The 22181-nt window shown below is 39.0% G+C and overlaps 2 protein-coding genes across 2 annotated transcripts; one reads left to right on the forward strand and one right to left on the reverse strand.

Annotated features, from left to right (window-relative positions):
* Window positions 1-1152: 1152 nt before the first annotated feature.
* On the reverse strand, window positions 1153-13598 carry LOC140232814 (dihydroorotate dehydrogenase (quinone), mitochondrial-like). Its single transcript, XM_072312930.1, has 9 exons — window positions 13401-13598; window positions 11996-12205; window positions 11107-11306; window positions 7928-8010; window positions 6168-6358; window positions 4033-4152; window positions 3149-3302; window positions 2371-2530; window positions 1153-1204 (listed from the first exon to the last, which is right to left on the reverse strand). The coding sequence occupies exons 1-9, from the start codon at window positions 13410-13412 to the stop codon at window positions 1153-1155; spliced, it is 1182 nt and encodes a 393-aa protein (XP_072169031.1). The 5' UTR covers window positions 13413-13598.
* A 407-nt stretch (window positions 13599-14005) lies between these two features.
* On the forward strand, window positions 14006-18105 carry LOC140232858 (tartrate-resistant acid phosphatase type 5-like). Its single transcript, XM_072312971.1, has one exon. The coding sequence runs from the start codon at window positions 14217-14219 to the stop codon at window positions 15267-15269; it is 1053 nt and encodes a 350-aa protein (XP_072169072.1). The 5' UTR covers window positions 14006-14216; the 3' UTR covers window positions 15270-18105.
* Window positions 18106-22181: the final 4076 nt, after the last annotated feature.

The raw sequence follows: 22181 nt of genomic DNA on the forward strand, positions 1-22181 counted from the left end.
AAATCATGAGATCTGCAACACGATCCCTGTCCCTAGATTTTTGCCAGTGTGGACATAAACATCTCATTATTTGGCGTGATCAATGTCATGCTCCAAATCAGAAAAGATCTTGAGATTATTGTGAAATTATCACAATTTTTTTTTTTTAGGAATAGCGCAATAATTTGCACTGCAGTGGGTGTCTGAATGGCAGAGCAAAAATCTCTGTATCTTCTATCCCATCATCAAAAGCACATGCAGAACACATGGGAAAGGGTCATCATTTCAGTAGATGTCAGGCATGCCCAGTTTGGTTGACAAAATATACCGATCTGCAATCGGTGCAATATTTGTCTCCATTTGAATGGGTGCAAAAAATTGCGGTATTTGGATCACAATAAAAATCCTACTATTTTGTCTGTTTACACCCATCTACAATGTAAAGGCTTGCAGAATTTTATTCATCCTTTGATGCAACACAACAGGGAGAATATGCTCAAGCTTAAAAAAGAAAAGCTTACAAAAAGAAATATGTACCTGATCCTATGTAATACTGAATACAGTTTTCCCTCACACCAGGAGCTTTATTGCTCTTTACAAAGCATTGAACTTTTGTGACTACAACCGCACTCCCCAATATTTTCCTGCTAATTTTGCTGTGTACATTTGTCAGCAGAAGCACACATTGTATAAGCCAGAAACTGCACACTCAGATATATAAACTCAAACAGCATTTCATCCACTTCCACTTCTAAAAAAACCTCATCAGACTCTGCTGATGTGACTGAAATCATATTAGATTTCACTGGGCTACACATAGTACTGTTATTCAGTACTAGTCAGTTTTATTTGCTTTGTGTGTCTGTTGATTGGTTAGTTTCTTGGTTTGTTTCAAATCATTATACATGTGGACCTGGCAATGGATGCAGGAGTATAAAAGACTAGAAAAACCTAATGATGTCATTGTTAATGATGGCAAACCCTGAATACTGGCACTGATTCTGAAGCAATGGAGACGAAATAAGCAAACATTTATAGTAGCAAAGTAGGCACATCCTGAGGCACAGACACACCACCAACTGCCAATACATCACATAGCAACCATGGTTCATTAAGTACCAGTATCGTCGGACGTTCCGGAGACTGGTCTCTCTCTCTCCCGCCCACTGTCTGCTACCTGTGGTCTGCCCCCACAGCCTCGGCCACCGAATTAAAGCCGTCCCTCCTGAAAGATCATAAAGAAATAATTTCACATACATGAGAGGATGTGTAACAACACTATTTAGTATCATCACTTGCAATTCAAGTCATCTGCTAATATAACGTGTACATCACATACATCAGGGCTCAACACTAACATTTTTCTCTGATGACCATTTCAAGCCATTAAAATCTTTGAGTTTGAAATTTTGAAGGAAAAAAAAAAAGAAAGAAGAGAAATGAAGTGGCCTGAAATAAAAGGAAATACAAAATCTTATCTTCAATTTCAGCTGCCTGTTTGGGGCACCAAAGGATAACCCTTTCGGAAATTTGGTGGCAAAACATCAATTTTTAGTGACCCCAGGCCATTGGACCATTGCTACTGTCGAGCCCTGCATATATGTACCTCCCTTGGCAGTCTTAGACTTGGGGCATTTGAACAGTCAATAAGTAAGTAAGCAAGACCTTGTCTGCATGACAAGGTTATTATTAAAAAGGATACATCCACATACTGGCAAAAATTTGAAAGCTAATGTGTTGATTCACACACGGAAGAATGATACTGATTAAATATCTCAATGCAATGAAGCATCATAAGATCATGAAATGCAGTATTTCTTTTGTGTACCTTAATAAATACACCATAGTGCTGTGTCCATAAAACATTGGCAATGATTATAAGCTACAATTAATGCAGCTTCTACAAAAACAACTCAAGCGTTAATGCCTGTAGGGCTGTTGCTCTGCTCTGACCAGCAAGACTGCAACTATTGGAGGATACTAGTAAACAGCTAACAGAATAACTGAAGTGTAATCATGGATGTTATTTAGATTTTGTGTTGTGTAGTTTTATGTCGATAAAAATTTGTATGTTAATTTCGGATGTACCAAGTGTGTTTTCTTCTGGACCCCTCAGTAGAACAGCTCCATCACGAGGGCAGAGCTGAGTAGGGCCATCCAGTCACAGTTTCATGTACTTTTGTGATTAATTTCTTTGTATTATATACAATATGAAGTGATGTACATATTTTAGTTTGCGGAAATAAAATCAATCAATCAAACAGCTGTAAGAATCAGACTGTATATCAATATCATTTAAAAAAACAACAACAACAACAACAACACACCAAACGACGACAACGATGAGGACGACGACAACAATGACAACAACAATAACAACTCATTACTTACTTCAGTAATTCTTCCAATTCTCTTTTGATTTTGGCCGGAAGAGGAGGACCCTCATATGCAAATGCGGTGTACAGCTGAACTAGAGAGGCACCTGCTCTGATCTTCTCATATGCATGTTGCCCATTGCTTATTCCGCCCACTCCAATGATCGGCAATTGACCTTCAATGATGTAAATGAGAGTGTAAACAGTGTAGGTGGAGAGAAATTGAAAGCAATGACATAAAACACATAACAGTCTATACACATTTTCTCTAGTGTCGTCTGTCAGATCTGTTTTAATCTGTTGACTATAGATGCAACAAGTAGTTAAAAGAAAAGAAAAGAAAGAAAACACAACATTGACAACTCCAAGTAAGGCTGTATTACCTCTACCATCAACTAACTGATTCAAAGATACTCTCAAAATGTCAAAAGCAGAAGGCTCATCAAATACTTTGTCAAGGCACAATGCTGCATGTCCTCAACACCAATACTGGCAACTAGAAATATTATTATTATTATTATTTTTAAGTTTTCATTTTCATGTGATTGCCCTGTTTAGTGAAATTCAAATGTAACTGATTATCAGTGTAAGTGTATGTGTGTGAGCAGACACACACACACATCAGTCATGATAGTACAATAAAATACAAAAGGCATAGTTTGGACTGATCTCATCTGATGGATACTGCATATCACTGCATCTAAGCTATGATGGTCATAAAAAGATGTTTTGTGTGTCTTTAAAACTTGTAAACACTCTGTGCTATGGTAACTGTCCTGAACAGGCTGCTTCACCTTTTGTCAGTTTGTACATGTCCCTGACCGTTGCTGTGGAGAGTTCCCTAAGAGGGGTACCACTCAGCCCCCCTGTCTCGCCCTTGTGCACTCCCTGGAGGGTGTCCGGTCTGCTGATGGTGGTGTTTGTCACTATGATGCCTCCAACTCCATTCTACAAAAGTACCATGGGAATGATTTTCATGAAATTTGATTAAAATATGGCAATATGAACTCAGAGAATCATAAATTTCAGCATACATCAAATGATAGTAAAGGACCGACATGAAAAAAAAAAAATCAGAGACATGAAAAAGGGAGAAATATGAACACATATACACTGGTTTAAAAGAACATAATAAATTATATGTGCATTTTATTTTATTCTTTTTTTTTTTGGGGGGGGGGGGGGGGGCAATGAAAAAGAAATAAAAAATCCAAAGCAACTGTGAATGCATTTAGAACAATATCAAACAAAAGGAAATCAATGATTACATAAATGTAGATAGAAAACTACAATATCTGAAGCGCAGTGCTTGGAATTGTTTAACAAAATGCACGTATACAAATTAATCTAAATCATGAACCATGTTTGAAGAGTTAAAAGAGACTTGTTGAAGAAATACACAGCACTTGACACTGTGCTCACTATGGATGGCAGTTTGTCTCACAGATGCAATTTGAAGAAAGGACAACTGATAATCACCCTTCCTCAAATGACACAGATATTGTTGACTGGTATTGAGTCACTCAGCGCTTAAACTCATCTGTCACACCCTCAACTATTATCGAAGAGAGCAAAGCTCATGCAAGGTGCAGACAACCTGTGATATGTACCTAATGGTATGGCACTCTCCCCTCCATCCCCACCCCCTTCACCCTTTTCAACCCCTTCACCTCATCACCTTCTTGTCCATGACAACGGCAGCAATGTCCTCCTTATCCTTCTCTGAGAGGTCGGGAGAGATCTTCACCACGACGGGTGGCTTGGGCGAGCAGGGGAGAATGTCTCTGGCAGCCACCACCTGTACAGAACCAAGAAGACATTGGCACATGATGCTGCTGATCAATTTATGATGGAGAACCGAAATCAATCCATCATCTACACTTAGTACACTAGTTACACTGCACTTACACTGCCCAATACAGTTAGTACACAGCATTAGACACAGTGTATTGCACTGCAACTGCTCACTCTGTTTGTGTAACCTTAACCCTCTCGGAGCAACAACTTCTTCCAAAGTGTTGCTCTCAGAGACATGCAGATTACTCCTGGGGCATAGATACACACAGATTCTGAGCATCATCAAAGTTTTCTTCCATTCCTTTACTGTGGGGTGGGCAATATCATATTATACATAACAGATATGCAAGCATGATCAAGTTAATGCTACATGACTCTTCTTCCTAAACAGTACAATCAGGAAAGTAGACAGAGATCTAAGGCTCTTAAGATGAAGAAAAAAAATAATAACCAGACTTCGCCCAGTTTAGTGAGATTTCAACCCCATCATAAGTCTCAACTTTATGGTAATATTAAAGATAATATAAAGTTTTGGTATTACCTCAAAAGTTTCCCTGAATATCCTTGTCTTAGTTTGTGTTTCAGGTTAAAGTACCTTTCATATAACTAACACTGTGAGACTTACTCGCCCCAAAGTGCTCTCATGTCTTAGTAATCATTCAATAATGGTTTCGTACCAGAGCCGCCGCCGTACGACGGCGGCGAGGTAGTACACGTATTGTGCGAGATAACTGCGACCAGCAGCGTGCAGCCCCATACGCATACTGTGTAGCTAACTGCGACCAGCAGCCCCATACGCATAGCTAAATGGGGCTTCGCATTGTAGCTTACAGGATCATGACAGATTTAGTATCGCGGGTAAATATCAACTTAAAATCCAAAAATTTCTTCAATTTGAAGACTTACCAGTTAAGCTGAAGTATTAAAAACAGGCTTTGGGCAACGTTTGGTTTTGCCAATAGTCCCGTTCTGTTCGAATTGATGACTGAATGTGACTCGGTCAAGAGGACCTTGGGAGAGCTACACTGAATTGATGGCCAGCGCATGCGCACACAAACATCTTATCCGTTCATGGATTTGAAATTTGTTCGCATGTGATGTGTGCGTATGCGCTGGTCGTAGTAATCAGTGTATGTAGCTCTCCCAAGGTCCTCTCGACAGAGTCACATTCAGTCATCAATTCGAACAGAAAGGGACTATTGGCAGAACCAAACGTTGTCCGAAGCCTGTTTTCAAGACTTCAACTTAATTGGTAAGTCTTCAAATTGAAGAATTTTGTGGATTTTAAGTTGATATTTACCCGCGATACTAAATCTGTCATGATCCTGAATGCTACAATGCGAAGCCCCATTACGCTATGCGTATGGGGCGGCTGGTCGCTATGCGTATGGGGCTGCTGGTCGCAGTTAATTGCATGATTACTAAGAAATGAGAGCACTTTGGGGCGAGTAAGTCTCACAGTGTTAGTTATATGATAGATACTTTAACCTGAAACACAGAAATTCAGGGAAACTTTTGAGGTACCAAAACTTTTTATTATCTTTAAATGTTTATGTTTTTGACAAACTACTTGGAAAAAATGGGAATGCAATCTTTAATTTTTGTTGTGGACCAAACCAACCACAATTTCTATAAAGAGAAATGGCAAAGCATATAAGTGAATGTTTGATCAAGCTCACCTCATCTACAAAGATGCACCCTTGCCAACAAGATGTTCCTGGATCAGTTGGATTGGCAAGGCATATTTTTTAAAACTTGTGTCAACTACAATGCAACATAAAGTTATAAGACTGGTCCAAAACTTGGAAAGGAATTCCATCAGCACTAAGTGGAGTGGCTATCTCAGTAGTGGATCCAGGCGAGGCTGCACATGGCGTGCACCCCCTTTTTTTCAGTAAAACAAAAAGAAAGAAAAAGGAAAAAATGGAGAGGACATGTGCGCCCCCTCTAATTTTATAAAGGTGCCCCCCACCCCTTTACAGAATTCCTGGATCCGCCCCTATCTGTGATCCATACCTGCTTTACGAGTTGCTCTAGCTGTTGCCTTCCCTGCATGGACCTCAGGCCGGGGGTGTTGGGACTGGACACGTTGATGACCAGAAAATCTCCAAAGCAACCTAGTTTCCTGACCCCCTTCACGTAGTCCTGGACCGCATCCAGTGAGGTCTTGTTCTTCCCGAGATTAACTCCCACGATGCCCTTTTCAGCTGGATACATTTGGATTTAAGATGCATGAAGAAAGATTAAGATGAACATTATGGTTAACTCTTATGACTCCCTTTTCCCCAGGACAGAAATTTATGTTAACCCGTTGAGGAGGATCTGATTTTGCTAAAACACGCATTTCCCACAGACACTTGCCCGAGTATACTCTGGACTCATCCTAAACGGCTTAATACGCATTTGAATGAATAAGAATGACATATAAATATCTTGTTCTTCCTGAGGTGAACTCCAACAATGCCCTTTCCCTTTGGATTGTTATACACAAAATACGCATACAAAAGATCAATGCACATGGATTTCTGAAGTATTGCTGTAATGCAAAATGGACACACTATTGATTTGAATCATCCACACGAAAATTGTCCTCAGTCATATTCTTCATGCCTATCTGATTTGTTTGTTTTGTTTTGTTGTCTTTTTTAACAGTCATATATGTAAATGACACACCTTTCATAGTAAAGGGTTTCCCAATTGAGTTTTGAAGCTCCTTCAATTTTCCACACTGACTGTACTTTTGTCTACCTAACCGTCTACATTAGAAATCAATCAGTGTACTCTTTACTTGAACTGGTATAAACATTTCCAAGAAAAGTAATGACATAGAGAAATAGATATAGATCAGCTGTGTGAGAGTAGAAGAGAGAAAAAGAGTGACAGAAAGTGAAAGAAGAAAGGAAAATTTCAACATAATTTAAACATTACTGAGCACTACAGAAATTCCCCGAAGGTTTAATCCTTAACCACAGGGCCAATTATACTTGAGCACATGACATTACCCTGGGACATATTAAAGGACTGGTATCGTACTGCTTTGGTTGAGACCTAATTTCAGGTTTCTAACATTTTTTGGTGAGATAATGAGAAACCTCTTATGAAATATGAAAGAGCATGTAATTCTATAAGGAATTCAACGTTTATTTGAGGAAAATTGGTTTTGAAACGGCTGAGATATCCAAAAATGTCCGATTCTAATAAAGTGTAGGACCCACACTTTATTGCGATCGCTTATATATTTTACTTTGTTTTTGAATGTTTCAGTCATTCCAAACCCGATTTTCATCATATAAACTTTGAATTCCTCTTAAAATGGTATGCTCTGTACTATATCATAAGTGTTTTCTTGGTATCTCGCAAAAAGTTAAAAGCCCAATTCCCATCTCCACCAATACTGTACCATCCCTTTAAAACTACTGCAAGGATACGAGTGACACATCAATGCCCTGTTACAGGAAATTGTTATCAAACTCTCTGGCTTCACACTATCAACAAACTCTCTAACAATGGAACTTGCAAAGGTCATGAGGAACTATATCCATTATTCCACCTTGCAGCTGTACAAAGTCCACAATGAATTTTACTGATGGTAAGTGTCTGCACAGAAACATGCCATCTCATACTGAATGACTAACTCTGCCTGGTATGTTTCTGATCTATACACACAAAAATGACACACAAAAACACAAACAAAATAAAGATTAAGTATTAGTGCTACATACAATTGTAATAACAGACTAAAATCTATTTATACTTTTCTAATATAAGGAAATTACCTTGGGTTTTATCAGAGACTTGCTTTAGTCTTCTCAAGAGCCTTTCATGCACCACATCATGTCCAACACTGTTAAAGCCATACCTGTGATTAAAGAAACACACATTCTCAGAGTTAAAAGTAAAGCATCAATAAGACAAGCGATCACATACAAATAGTGAATGGTCACGAGTGCGATGGTACAAGATTTTGCACGAGGTGAAAGATAGAGGCGCTCTATTCAACAAGGCAAAGCCAAGTTGAATAGTGCGCCTCATCTTTCACAGAGTGAGAAATCTTGGTCCATTGCACGAGTAAAGACCATATGTATTTGTTTTATACAACACCTCAAACAGCACAGTCACCACGTACGTGGACATACACAAAGCCGATCGGCTGAAGTTGTTTACAAAAATGAGTGACAAAAGTATGCACTTCAGCGTGCTTGTAATTGTTGACTGCGCGCGGCACATGTTTGCTTATTGTGACATCAGAGCCGTGCGATGGAACAAAAACTTTGGGGTCAATCGTGAGTTTAACACAGTAGTCAATGGAAATGGGTGACGTCAGCCATGTGCTATCCATTTTTGCTCAAACAAAATTGCACGGCTGACAGCCACAGGTGCAATGGAACTTTTAACTAAATGTCACGTGATGGGCAATTGACTAATCAAATAGCTACATTCTAATTAAGTGTTGTAAAACAACAAATATGTCTCACACAAAAACAATCACTGCAAATATTTCCTCTATTTGTAGATGGGCATTGGCCTACTGAGGTGGCATTTAAATGTTTTGTTATGACACAATGTTCAGAATCAATTATTCAAATAGGGGAATGAGAGGCCAGACAGAGAAAGGGAGGGGGCGGGGGAGAGTTAAAGGTGCATGGTCCCGGTGTTTTAGTCAAATGTGTACGCGGGCACACGGTGCAAGTTTCCTATAGAGACCTACGCTATTGACTCCTCTTTAGTGCTTAACTCTTCATGTGCCATGGTGGAAACCCCCTTTGTGCCACATTATTCTGAGACACTAACGGTTTCATGCTTCGAGAAAACATTCTGTTTTTCAAGTCTGTGTAACTTCTTTAGATTTCTGTTGAGCTGGGGCAAATAGTGAGTAAAATTGAAGAGAAAATACCAAGCTTTGCTTTGATGTATCATTGTATGACAAATCTATGATTGTTTTTCTTTCACATGACCAGTAGCTACATTACTGAAAAGGTATGACTTTTGCACACAAAACAGTGACAGAAATTGAGGAATTACTCTCAAATCCAGTAGAGAACACCTCTTGATAGTCAATCACTACATGAAATGCAAGCTATACGTGAGAGGAAAGGAAGCGCGAGAAACGCTTTCATTGTACCGCGGCACTTTGGCGATTTATCGATCGGATTAGGCGGATTAGTGCGTTTGAGCAGAATATGCGAAGTTGGCACGCCGTCGACTAAGTCGGACGTGCGAACGTGGCACATAAAGAGTTAAGCTATGGCCCACTTCCCCGAGTCCGAAGAAGTCTGATTCACTGTAGTCAGTGGTCCGATCACAGTTCGGCTCATGATTCCGCTGAGGGGGATGACAGCTTTAGCAAACTTCTTTTGTGATGTCATAATAACAAGCACATATGCACGCACCTGGCATTACTACAGACTGCGTGATGCGCAGAGAAGACAACGAAGGCAACGTTACTTAGCAACACCTACGCACTTTACTCTTGATGACAGCTCAACTTTGGTAATCTTCGCATCAATGCTAACGGTGATCAGCAGTATCATCAATAGCGCCCTCTACACTGCCAGGACTATACACCTTTAAGAAACCTGTCAGCCGCAGTTTGCATCGTTTCTAGAAATCAAGCTTTGAAATACAATAACTTCATGTAGGGGAAGTGTTGGTTTACTGTCGTAACGATGCTCCACATCAAAAGTTTTCATGTGATCTTCAGCAGTGGAAACCACAGCTGACAACTATGGCTGCACAGTTAGCAATGAGACACAGCTGCGGCAGGCCAAATTATGTATCCCCTTTCCACGGTCAACTACATGTGCCATTGAACAATGCGAAATATCGATCAGGCGCGAGGTATGAATAGACTGTGCGCTGATGGGCTCACAAACTCCTTTGTTCTACACAAAAGAAGCACTTGAATGGGATCAGCAAAAGCGAAAATCTAATGAGCTCAGCCTTGATTGCTGTGTACATCTTCATACAAATTTCTATCCAACGCATGAAAGTAACTATATAACATTAACCCATTTAGGGACGGGCTGATTTTGCTACAACAGGCATTTCCCATTAGCACTTGCTTGAGTATACTCGGGACTCATCCTCAACGGGTAAAAGACAATTCACATAGAAAAAATTATTCTGTTTTTCATTTAAAAATAAAAACTGAAACCACACCTCCAACAAAATATATATATAAACTTCCTAAAAAAACTCCAAAGAACCCCCTCTAACACCAACAAATAAGACCAATATTGGATCCTACTGAACTCAACAAAAATAAAGCTGATCAAGGTAAAAACAGTTGTCAGATGCACAAGTGAGCAACGTCCGGTTTCTCTATATAAGGTTGCATCACATATGTAGCCGGGCTGGCCACAAAATCTGACACATACCACTGAGAACTAGATGGATTACTTGTAGGTTTATAAAGCAAATAAAAGGGGAAATATGCAAACAATAAAACAAGAAAAGCAGCAGATAGAAGGCAAAGGCAAACTAACTGCAATGAAAACAAAAATAGAGAAATGAAGAATTACTGAACTGTCAAAGATCACATACAAAAAGATGTTGATGATTACTAAATTAAATTGAATTGAATTGGATTGTGTTTTCGTTTTGCTTAGCCCTAAAGAGAGCAATGAATGCTTTTATGCAAATGACTGCAGGACTGGTGGCTTTAAGTCCTTTCTAAAGTACGGGTACTAAGCAATGAGGATAAAGTGCCATGCCCAGGGGCACAAAATGCTGCTGCCAAGTCAATTTAATGAGGCGCCTCATAATTGGTGGTCTGTGTTTCTATCCACACAGCCACAACAGCTCCTCTACACAAATCATCACTAATGATTCTTGCTTGCATATTTCTTTTTTTTTTTTTACTTAAAAAGCAAACAGACTAACAAACTCAAACAGCACCAACAGCAACAACAACAATGACAACAACAACAATAACACTGCAGTTTAGGAGGGATACCTGTTTATAACTGCCTTGTCCTCTGGAAGCCTGAAGACCCTCGGTTTGGGGTTTCCTGGCTGGGGTTCAGGGGTGACACTGCCCACCTCAACAAAGCCGAATCCCATCTTCAGCAGGCCGTCCATGGCCTCCGCATGCTTGTCAAACCCTCCAGCCATGCCGACTGGGTTTGAGAATGTCAGACCCATCACCTCACTTGCCTGGGTATCAACCAAGGAACAAACAAACCAAAACATGTCTGTATGGGACTGCAGTGCATCATTCACGCGATCACCATTGTATTAAGACCATGAAATACGTTCTAAATATCTTATCATTACCAGGTGTTGTGGTCAAGGCAGGCAGAAGATCTTTAAACTTAAGATTTTTCTGACCAAACTGTTTGGCATATCAGCAATTCCTGTGATATGGAAACCAGTACTTTTCTTTCCAACTGCCCCATGTCCATGAAAACTGTTATTGGAGCAAAACTTTATGTCAAGATCAATGTCTTCATGTTACCACACTGCAAAACACAGAACTTTTATTCATTTCTGTTTCTAGGTGCTGCCTGGAACTCAAATTTACCCCGTGCAGCTTAAAAATGTTAATCCTTGCATCATAGAGTCATATGTAAGAACCATCCCAGATATTTCAAACAATCTGTTGCAGATATTATAAGCAACATGAATTGGGGAAGGGGGAATTCACAAACATGATAGGGCCTACATAATGCAACTTTGCTACTCTCATAAACACTGCTTGTGCTGTCATAGGCGAGAGTGAATTCCTCCAGCAAAGTTCACTGAAATTACCAAGGAGCAAATAATTTCATTAATTGTACCATACAAAAATGTTTCTTCTTAAATTTTACGATATATTGATATTGTATATCTTGTCTGTGACCTACCAGTAGAGGGGGGTCTTTGTATCTGCTCCGAGGCACCAACCCCCACGCTGCTGCCTTCACTGCCAGGATGTGAGATGTCTCGCCGTCTATCAGTCTGAAGGAAGGCATCACAAAGTCTCGATAGAACTTCTCGTTGCCGTTGGCAATGGCGATGCCCACAAAGAGCACGGACCCTCCTCCCAGGACGGTGGCCGCTGTCTGAAGTTTCTTCTGTGACCACCAAACATTGTAAGATTTGCAAGATCTTATTAAACTCTGCTGAGCTCCGACTGAGAGTATGAGAGTCTTTACAAGAATAATTATGTTTACACGAATGCGATGAATACAATTGTTTGCATTGTGAATCAATTAATTAAAAAAAATACAAAAACTATAAACTACATATATTGTTGTTTTCAGCACAATTACATTGTAAAATGCACTGTATTGTTAGGTAAATAAATACCACGGTACAGTCAAACCCGTCTATAGCCATCACCGTCTATAGTGACCACCTGTGGTATTTAATACGGACCACTAAATGCAATTCCCCACATGAGAAAGGCCATGGTAATGACCCTGTCTATAGTGGCCACCTGTCTACAATGGCCACTTTTTCATCTCCCTTATGGGGTGGCCGCTGTAGACAGGTTTGACTGTACATAAATTTAAATTGCCAATTTTCTTTTCCATTCATCAAACACAGGGCTGCCAACATCCACACTCCAAAATCAGGAAGGATCCTACACTTGGTACAAGACTAAGAGGCTTTCATGCAGATAGACTCCTATACAGAAAGGCATTGCAACAGGCATTAAATTAATCATTAGTAATTCTGGATTGAAGTCAGCGTTTCAATGATTCTTTTACCTAGGCTAGGTCAAGAGGAAATGGTTCTTTTTTTTTTTTCCTTCAGGAAGCATAAATTTACCTTCCATCAGGGATCAGGGAGATCCAGCAGAGATTTGCGTATAAAAATAAATCAAATTTAATACCCTAGTGGAAATTTAAGTATTAATTGTTAATGTTAGCATGCTTCGATCATCACGATCATGATGTAAGATCTAACATATTATTACTAGAATCTAACTTGTAATGTTACAATATAGGCACCTACTGTTAACAAAGATGTAAATTAGATCTAGATGTCTAGTGAACATGGTGAACAAGCTAGTCTAGTGAACATGGTGAACAAGCTTAAATATACTACACAGCCGCTCTAACAAATAGGACGGACCTATTAGATCATAGATGATGTTTGAATTGGAATATTTAAACTGTCCCACAGTCCAGATCACACATAGGATTTCTATTCTATTAAATTCACAGTATCACACAGTAAATTTACACATTTGCCATTGCCATTGGACATTATTCACTAAATTTACTGTGTAAATTAGATGTCACGCGTCAAGAGTCTACTCACTTTCAGTGACATTGTTGTTCTACAGCTGAGCACCACATTAACTTGCTTGTTAAGATCTAGAACTGGTGTACATTGCAGCCTTCTACATGTTATTGGTAGAATTCGGGTAAAATGTGGATACAAATCATAAAAAACGCCTCAGTTTCGTAGCTAGCGTATGTTTTGTAAATGGGTGGTCTTCGTGATTACAGCACAGACCTACCGCACAAGGTCAGAGGCGTACGAGGAAACACGCGCGCAGATGATAGACTCTGTCTTTAGTTGTTGTCTACAATGCTTCATTTTCGTAAATGTTGTTCCACAATTTCAAGTGTCTCTTTGGGTCACTGATATCATCGAGTCAGTCCAGATACGAATAGCTATTTCTAAAGATAAGAATTATGAACAAAATAGTCGAAAAAGAATATTTAGAGTGAGTGTGTACACTGTACTGGGAAGCAGCTGTCGCATTTTGTTTAAAAAAAAAAACGTCTGAATTGAGCCTAATTTTATTTGGTCACCTGATGATATACGGTACATCACATGACAATATTATTCAATACTCGTGCAGCTTTCTCATACTAGTACTGAGTAACCAAAAAGCGCACGCATGTAAATCATGTTGCTAGCCGCTCAGCAACAAAACTCAGTGTTGTTGCGAGGTTAGGCCGCACTACTGTCTCCTGCTTGATTCTCTGTGCAGCCGGTATCGCCGCCCATCGGAGTCAGCAAAGATACCATTCTATCAAAACGTCTGCTTAGGTTTTTGCGAGTTTCCCCTGCCATCGACCATTCGTTTAGCCAAAGATAAATCTTGAAAATATTATCGTTCTCAAAATGGGAACCAAGGGGGCCATTCGTGTGTCTCTGTGGGTCGTAGCTGTGAGTGCTTGTTGTGCCCTTGCCCAGGCGCTGCCAGCAACGAGTAAGAACGCCGTATACTACGGCAAGGAAAATGCTCTCAACTACCTCGTGCTGGCCGACTGGGGCGGCCAGCCCGGCGCTCCGTACTACACCGAGTGTGAATACAATGTTGCAAAGCAGATGGGTGTTATTGCGACGAATTATGACTCCAAGTTTGTATTGGCACTGGGAGACAACTTTTACTACGACGGCGTAAAGAGTGTAGACGACCCCCGCTTCAACGAGACTTTTGAGAACGTGTTCACCGCCGATTCTCTACAGGTACCCTGGTACGTTGTTGCTGGGAACCACGATTACCATGGCAGTGTTCAGGCACAGATCGAGTACTCCAATGTCTCAGAAAGGTGGCAGTTTCCCGACTTCTATTTCGCTGAGCGCTTCCAGATACCCAACACCAGTGACACGGTGGCCTTTATCTTGATTGACACTATCATGCTGTGTGGAGGAATGGATCTCGACGATGCGGACATCCACAAGCAACCGTCGCAAGCCAGTGAAAAGAAGTTGATGGAGGCCCAGCTGCTGTGGATTGAGGATCAACTGAAGAACACCAGAAATGACACGTACGTGATCGTTGGGGGACACTATCCCGTGTGGTCGATCGCCGAGCACGGCCCGACGAAGTGCCTGGTAGACCTGCTTCGTCCCTTGCTCATCAAGTACGACGTCAATGCCTACTTTTGCGGTCACGATCATAATCTCCAGCACATCCGAGAAGATAACTCCACCGTTGAATACTTCGTCATCGGCGCAGCGCACGTCGTGGACCCCTCCGTGGCCCACCAGGCGGACGTACCGGCCAGCTGGTTGAAGTTCCATTACGCCGACCTGACGAGTCTTGGGGGCTTCGCGTACGTGGAGGCCACATCGTCTGGCATGGATTTGACATTTGCCGACGGCGTGGCGGGAAAGAGTCTGTACCATGCCACAATCATGCCAAGAAAAAAAAAAGTGACTTGTAAATGATTAGTTTCTGTCGTGCACTTGCTACCTAGCAGCTCTATTATCCTCGCCTCAAAATTAATCTAAACCGAAATGATTATTGCTTTTTGCGTGTTGTTGTTTGTCGTTTCGTCTTTCTTTTTGTTTATCATTTTTCATGAATATGACACGAACCTTTGTGAATCAAAGAATAGATGTTATATGCAAAATGAAGGCATGTAGAAATTGAACAGATAAAGAATACAATGTATGTGCAATTGGCCCACCATGGACCCATTCTCTCAACTGAGACAGAAATTGGTTACTCCCAAAACGGATATACGCTTGTTTGTTTGCTTTCTCTGTTGAGATGATGGGGTTTGATGAAACGGGAGTAAATATTGATTGTACATGACAACATTCTTGATATGTGATAGACAGTCCGATGATACACGTGTATATCGTCGTTCATTCAAATTAGTATTTTATGAGTAATATCACTCGGGGGAGGAAAGATTTGACTTTCTTGTAAATGACGATACGCTGAACTTCTTGCGACTGTCATGTCGCATGCAGCTGCACTGAAATGATGTTCATTGTCCATGTTGTTTTCGATATTGGACACCTTTCATTTTTTTTATTTGACATGTTCATGTTACAAAAATAATAAGTAACTTTTTGTTTGTGTGTTGTATTAATCTACTGTGCAGACCAGATATACTGGTAGGTGATAAGATAATGTACTTCTAATGTTTAATATGTTCTCCATGTACATACGTTTGATGCACTTATCACTAAAAAAAAAAAAAAAAAGATAAAAAAAATGATATTATTTTTACATTCATTACCCATCAGTCGAATTTGTCAGGTTCAAGATAGTTCTCATACTCACTGACGCATTATCGTACAGAAATTAACCTTTGATCACAAATGCAAAATACAATTTATGTGATACTATGATGATTATCGTTCACTGTTGAGACCATCCGTACACTGTACATGATATAATACTGAACATCCATGGATAAGATTGTCTACCCAGTGCACCATGTCCCCTTGATCCGCGTATCAAAATTTCAGGAATCTGTGGAGGGGCATTGTATACTATATACAAGTACAACCTTAGATCAGTTATATCATGAACATGGTCATTATGCACAGGGCCTATTATTATGATAAAGATTATATCCAAAAAGTGATAGTTTTGCCAATGATGAAGACGATAAGGCTATAAGTAGGCCTACTATAGTATACGTGTACAAATACAACATGCGTATTGTTACCGTAATAGAGTTTTTTTTTTTAAAATACATAATTATACTTATTGCTATTGTTGCCCTAGAGATTGACAACTTATTGGTTGTAATGCCTTATACTGTTTTGTTCCTCATCAGCCCTCTTGGACTTTACGAAAAAAAAAAATAAGTCAGTTGGCAGTTGCTCTCAATGCCGTATTTCAGTGCCTGATTAAGTGACGGTATATTCTAGAAGACAAACAAGTGTTCAGTTCAGTACTTTTAATATGTTCATTGTACTTTCGCAATCAAAGCCATATTTATATGATATTTATTCTTTATAAATACCAGATAAATCAAACTGACATAGGTCAAGACAAATTTGAAAAATGAAAAGTTAGCTTACGACAATGTTGTTTACGGGCGTAGATAGGACCTCTGTTATATATAATAAGAGGAGGTGAAGTTCAGATGAATGATTGGACTAAATCATTGATACTGTTAGTCTTCTTTTATTTAACTATGTTGGACAGGGATGAAAATGACTTTTTTTAAGGATCAAAGGTAGAGAGACATCGAAAGCAAAGGCTCGACAATAGCAGTGACAAGATGGCCCGGTGCCACCAAAGATAGATGTCGGGTCACCACTTTTTAAGAAAAATTATAATGTTTGGTTGCCCGTTCGGGCTACCAAAAAAAGTTAGTGTCGAGCCTTACATTTATCTTCATTAGAAAAAAAGGTAACAAATGAATGAATGGAAGATGTCAACGTTAGTTAGTGAGGAATTAATCATGTGAATAATGACTTAGTCGAAAATTAAATGTCTTCCGTATTAAAAACAATGTTTAGTTTATCCGATTAGTCAGATAACTACCAACAGTCCATGTTTCACGAGACGAGTAGAAATATGTATTTGTACAGCAGCAATATTGAGTTAGCATGCAGGATGCATGTGACCATAAACGTGCCTTACTGCCTTATCGCGTAAGCTTGCAGAACAGAAGGAGATACGAGATCGAAAGTCAAATGTCGTGTGCGAGATGTACCCGAGATGAGCTTTTGTTTACTAAGTCACGGTGTAAGTACAACTGTACTGTATACCGGTAGTTTCGATGAATTCAAGGGGAAGTGCACATGAATAATCTTATTTACACGCAGTGGCGGACAGCAATATACAATCGACCGGCGTAATTTTTGACGGGACATGATTCGTTGTAATTGCTTCTTTATCCACAACAGCGATTTATAAAAACTACATTTTGAATAGTTTGTAACGACTCAGCTATCGATCTACAATGTATGTCCAACGTTTTCGATAAGAGAACAGAAACTATGCCAAGCAGCTCATAAAGTGTCAATACAACTGTTAGCACTTCGGCGTCTAAGGCTTTCATCATGGAATTAGAAGAAAATACAACACTGAGACAATAAAGCTCTCGTGTAATAAAAAAAAAATGACAAAATGATAAAATAGGGCGATCATATACATCATCAATATCGTCACTAGAGTGTCATATATTTTCATGCGTCATCAAGAGTTTTGTGTTAGACATTTAGCTGTCCTGAGATTGCTGCTTTTCATATTACTGCCATGACATTATTCAGGAACAGACTGTTATCAATAAATATCAACACGTTTTACGAAGCAGTGTTTGTTGGGCATTTACTTCCTTTTTCTAACACACGATCCAGGTGTCCGCCTTTATTATAGTATGCAGCTGCAGTTCATTTTCTATTTCTATTCCAAAAAGAAAAATCACATTTAACTAGAAATGTCGCTACGGCGACTGGTATGCCTCCGCCATAATGCATGGTTCTCCTAATAGGTGTATAGTACAATGTCTTGACAATGTGTGATGACAGTTTCACACAAATGGCAAAATATTAAAATGACAGGTTTGCCACAAATGTGCTGAATGTTCACTTTCCTAGAACTAGGTTCAATTGGATGAATGATTAAAACGTCGGAGTGCAGGTATTTGGGGAACTGATGATTTTTGACTTTTGACCCTTTTATAAGTTTATGCATTGAGTAATTTTCAAGGTATTGAGAAAAAGTATAATTTCAGTATCAAATGGTAAAATACACTGTAGTATTATCTAAACCTGGCCTTTGACCTTTGACCTCACAGTTCCAAAGAGAATCACTGTTATGTAGAACATGCATAAATATGTAAGTTTTATGATGATACCTTGAGTTACTTTCGAGATATGGAGGAAAACGCGCAATTTAGCACTTTCACTTGACCTTTGACCTTTTGGCAAGAAACTTCCCACAGAATATATATTGGGTAATACATGCATACATCAAGATACAAAAAAATCCTTCAGGCATTGCATGAATATAAGGAAAGTAGTGATATTTTGAGGAGTTGACCTTGACCTTTGACCCCCTGACCTTTGACCCATGACCCCCAACTTCCCTAGGTAATCACTGCCCATCGGTACATGCATATACACTAAGTTCCATAAAGATACCTTGAAAGATTTGCGAGATATGGAGAAAAACATGAAATTTCAACCTTTTTTTTCACAAAATAACCTGTGACCTTTGACCTTTGACCCCGTGACCCTAAAATCCAAACAAAGTATTATCCCCCCAGGATATATCCTCATACCAAGTTTGATGTAAAACCACCACACGGTTCTTGAGATATCGACAAAAACAAAACGGGACGGACGGACGGACGACCCGAAAACATAATGCCTCCGGCCACTTCTTTGGCGGAGGCATAAAAATGAAGTTGATATAGTTTACTTGACCTTTTGACCTTTGACCTCATGACCCCAAACTTTCACCAGAGAATCTTAATTGGGTAATACTTATATACACTAAGTTTCAAGAAAATATCTTCAGGCATTGCATAGATACGGTGGAAATAGTGAAATAGGTCAAATCGCATTTGACCTTGACCTTTTGACCTTTGACCTTGAGCATGTGCACCCAAAAGTTGATAGGCACAATTTCACCCCTAATACACATGCATGCCAAGTTTCATTAGGATACCTTAAAAGGTTTTTTAGTAACGCTGTCCACAAAATTCATTACGGACGGACGGACGGCAGGAGGGACGGACGGACAACCCGAAAACATAATGCCTCCGGCACCACTTCGTGGCGGAGGCATAAAAACAAGCGAAAAAATTTCCAACAAACTCGAGTTGAAGATGAGTTTTTTTAAATGAGATAACTCAATATATTGTAGCAGAAAGTAGGCTTAGCACTTTCCCTTCGGTTCCTTATAGTTGCAATCTTGATTGTGCAGGAACATTGTGTCAAGAAGTTTCCATCGGGATTCGAACCCGAGACCTCCGGATTACTAGCCCGGTGCTCTACTGACTGAGCTATAGAAATCTCAAGAAACCCTAAATTCTCAATGCTGAATGGTCAGAAGCTAATAGCAGTGTGTTTGTGTGTGACACGCACGTACACACTTGACCTGACTTAAACCCGAAGGATAATTCAACTTGGGGATAAATGCGAGGGATCACCGAAGTGATGCAGCTTTTTGAGTATGTAACAAACGCAAACAGATAAACTAACCAGAATGAATACACTGTACTATTTATTAGTGGAAACTTGAGCAAAGAAAATGGGATTATAGTGTAGCATTGTCTTTGGTTTTGTATCTTTAACCTTAATGTAATCAACAAGACTGTATACTTAGATTTTTCAAATTTTAATTTATGTATTTTTATATCAATTAATTTATGCTAATTTATGCAAAAATACTTTTTTGCCTATAAATAAAAGAATAAAGCTCCAAGACTTCTAATTTTTGGTGAACACATTCTTTTCAATATCCTCAACAATAATATTGAAGCAAAAATTCGGCTTCATAATTATTTCTTATGTATTTTATTGTTTATTGAATTTCTTGTGTATTTCCCTTTTTTTTACTTTTTGTTTTTGTTGGGTTTTTTTCGTCAAAATTTGTCGCAGAAACTTTTTAAAGCATAATCAGATAAAATCATCAGCCATTAAAAGTAAAAATATTTATTTTTATATGCATTAATTGCAAAAACACAATTTACATTGGGTTTGTACACAAAAATCATGTTTTTGAGCAATTTTGGGGTCGACAAATTTTTTTCAAAGGGGCGTGGCTTCAAAACGGTATGCCCGGGAGCGACAAATTTGGTCTCAAAAGTTGCCCGATACTTGAAAGAAAAAAAAGTTATAAAATGTCACGGCGAGAGCATCACGCGTTGCAGAAAAAAGTAATCACGCGAAACGTCCCCCCCCCCCCCCCCCCTCCGTGGGAATAGGGTTAAGGCACTGAATCGAAATGGCGGCGATATACTGGTTGACGCAGTAAGAGATTTAGCGATGATGATGATGATAATGATGATAATTAAAAAAAAGAATGATAGTGATAATAATAGCAATAATTTGATAGTTATCATTCTCATTATCAATAATCATATAGTGATGATAATGATAATGAATAACGTGAAAATGTAATCTATTGTGATAGATAAATATTTCAATAATTGCTTATATAGTTCAATTCAATTCAATTCAATTCAATTCATTTATTTCATTCTCATTTTCTTTCCAACAAAACATAACACAGGGTAAATCAGAAAATCCATCATACGCATGTATACAGTACAAAGTGCGAAGGATTAACGATATACAACAAACTAATAGAGATGAATCATGTATACATACGGGAAAATACAAAGTTATATTTTGAGGAGAAAAAAGAGAACTGAGAGGTCCACTAAAAAGCAGTGCTTGTAGATTGTGGACCACTCAAGAATTTCTTCCACAAATACTTACTATTACAAGTACATTACACACAAAAAAAAACAAAAAAAAACACGATTTAGACAAAATGGAACAAACAACAGAGACACAACAACATGACATGACTAAACTAAGGTGATACAATCGAACGGAATAGGACAAAAACAAAATGAAAGGAAGAAAGGGAAAGGAAGAAAGAGAGAGAGAGAGGGAGAGAGAAATTAGAGAGAGAAAAGGGGGAGGGAGGGAGAGAAAAGAGAGAGAATGCTTACACGCTGAACAAGAGAAACGGAAGAGAGAATTGATGAGGTACTTCGAACAGCTGGTGACTGCACGCAGCTGTGTAAAAATTATACAAATAACATGTCGTATTTCATTGCCCAGTAATGACGTTTGTCACTGCGTAATGATGAATTAAATAACCGATGATGACCCTCATGTTTGCTGTAACCTGTATAGGTAATGAAAATAAATATCTCAGCTAGAATTTAATTTAATTTAATTTAGTTAATATAAAGCAATGATTGAACTGTTTGTCTACACACCAGCATGACCACAGGTTAGATCATCTTCACGCAACACACCTGTACATGCAGCTAATAACTAATTTGTTTGGCTTGGTTCAGTTCAGATCAGAGCAACCACTTTCTTGTATTCAAAAATATTTTCGGTAATTCTTACTTTATCCTATAGAAATATCCCAGCGAATTTTTTGAGTAGAAATATGAATAAGACCTAGGTATTTGAAGGTCATTTGGTGCAATCAACGTCAAGTTTAAATTACTTTTCTTTCTTATAAATTTCCGAAACGCCTTTCCAGACAATACCTCATCTATAGCGGTGACTTCTGTTTCCTGCGCCAAACGCTTATTAACGTGTGGCTGAATATTGACACTTTATACGGACAAATAAGTAGTAGTCTGTTGTTGTTGATATGTTCTATGTCTCAGCTATCGATTATTAATGTCC

This window comes from Diadema setosum, chromosome 9, assembly GCF_964275005.1.
Source record: "Diadema setosum chromosome 9, eeDiaSeto1, whole genome shotgun sequence".
Lineage (NCBI taxonomy): Eukaryota > Metazoa > Echinodermata > Echinoidea > Diadematoida > Diadematidae > Diadema > Diadema setosum.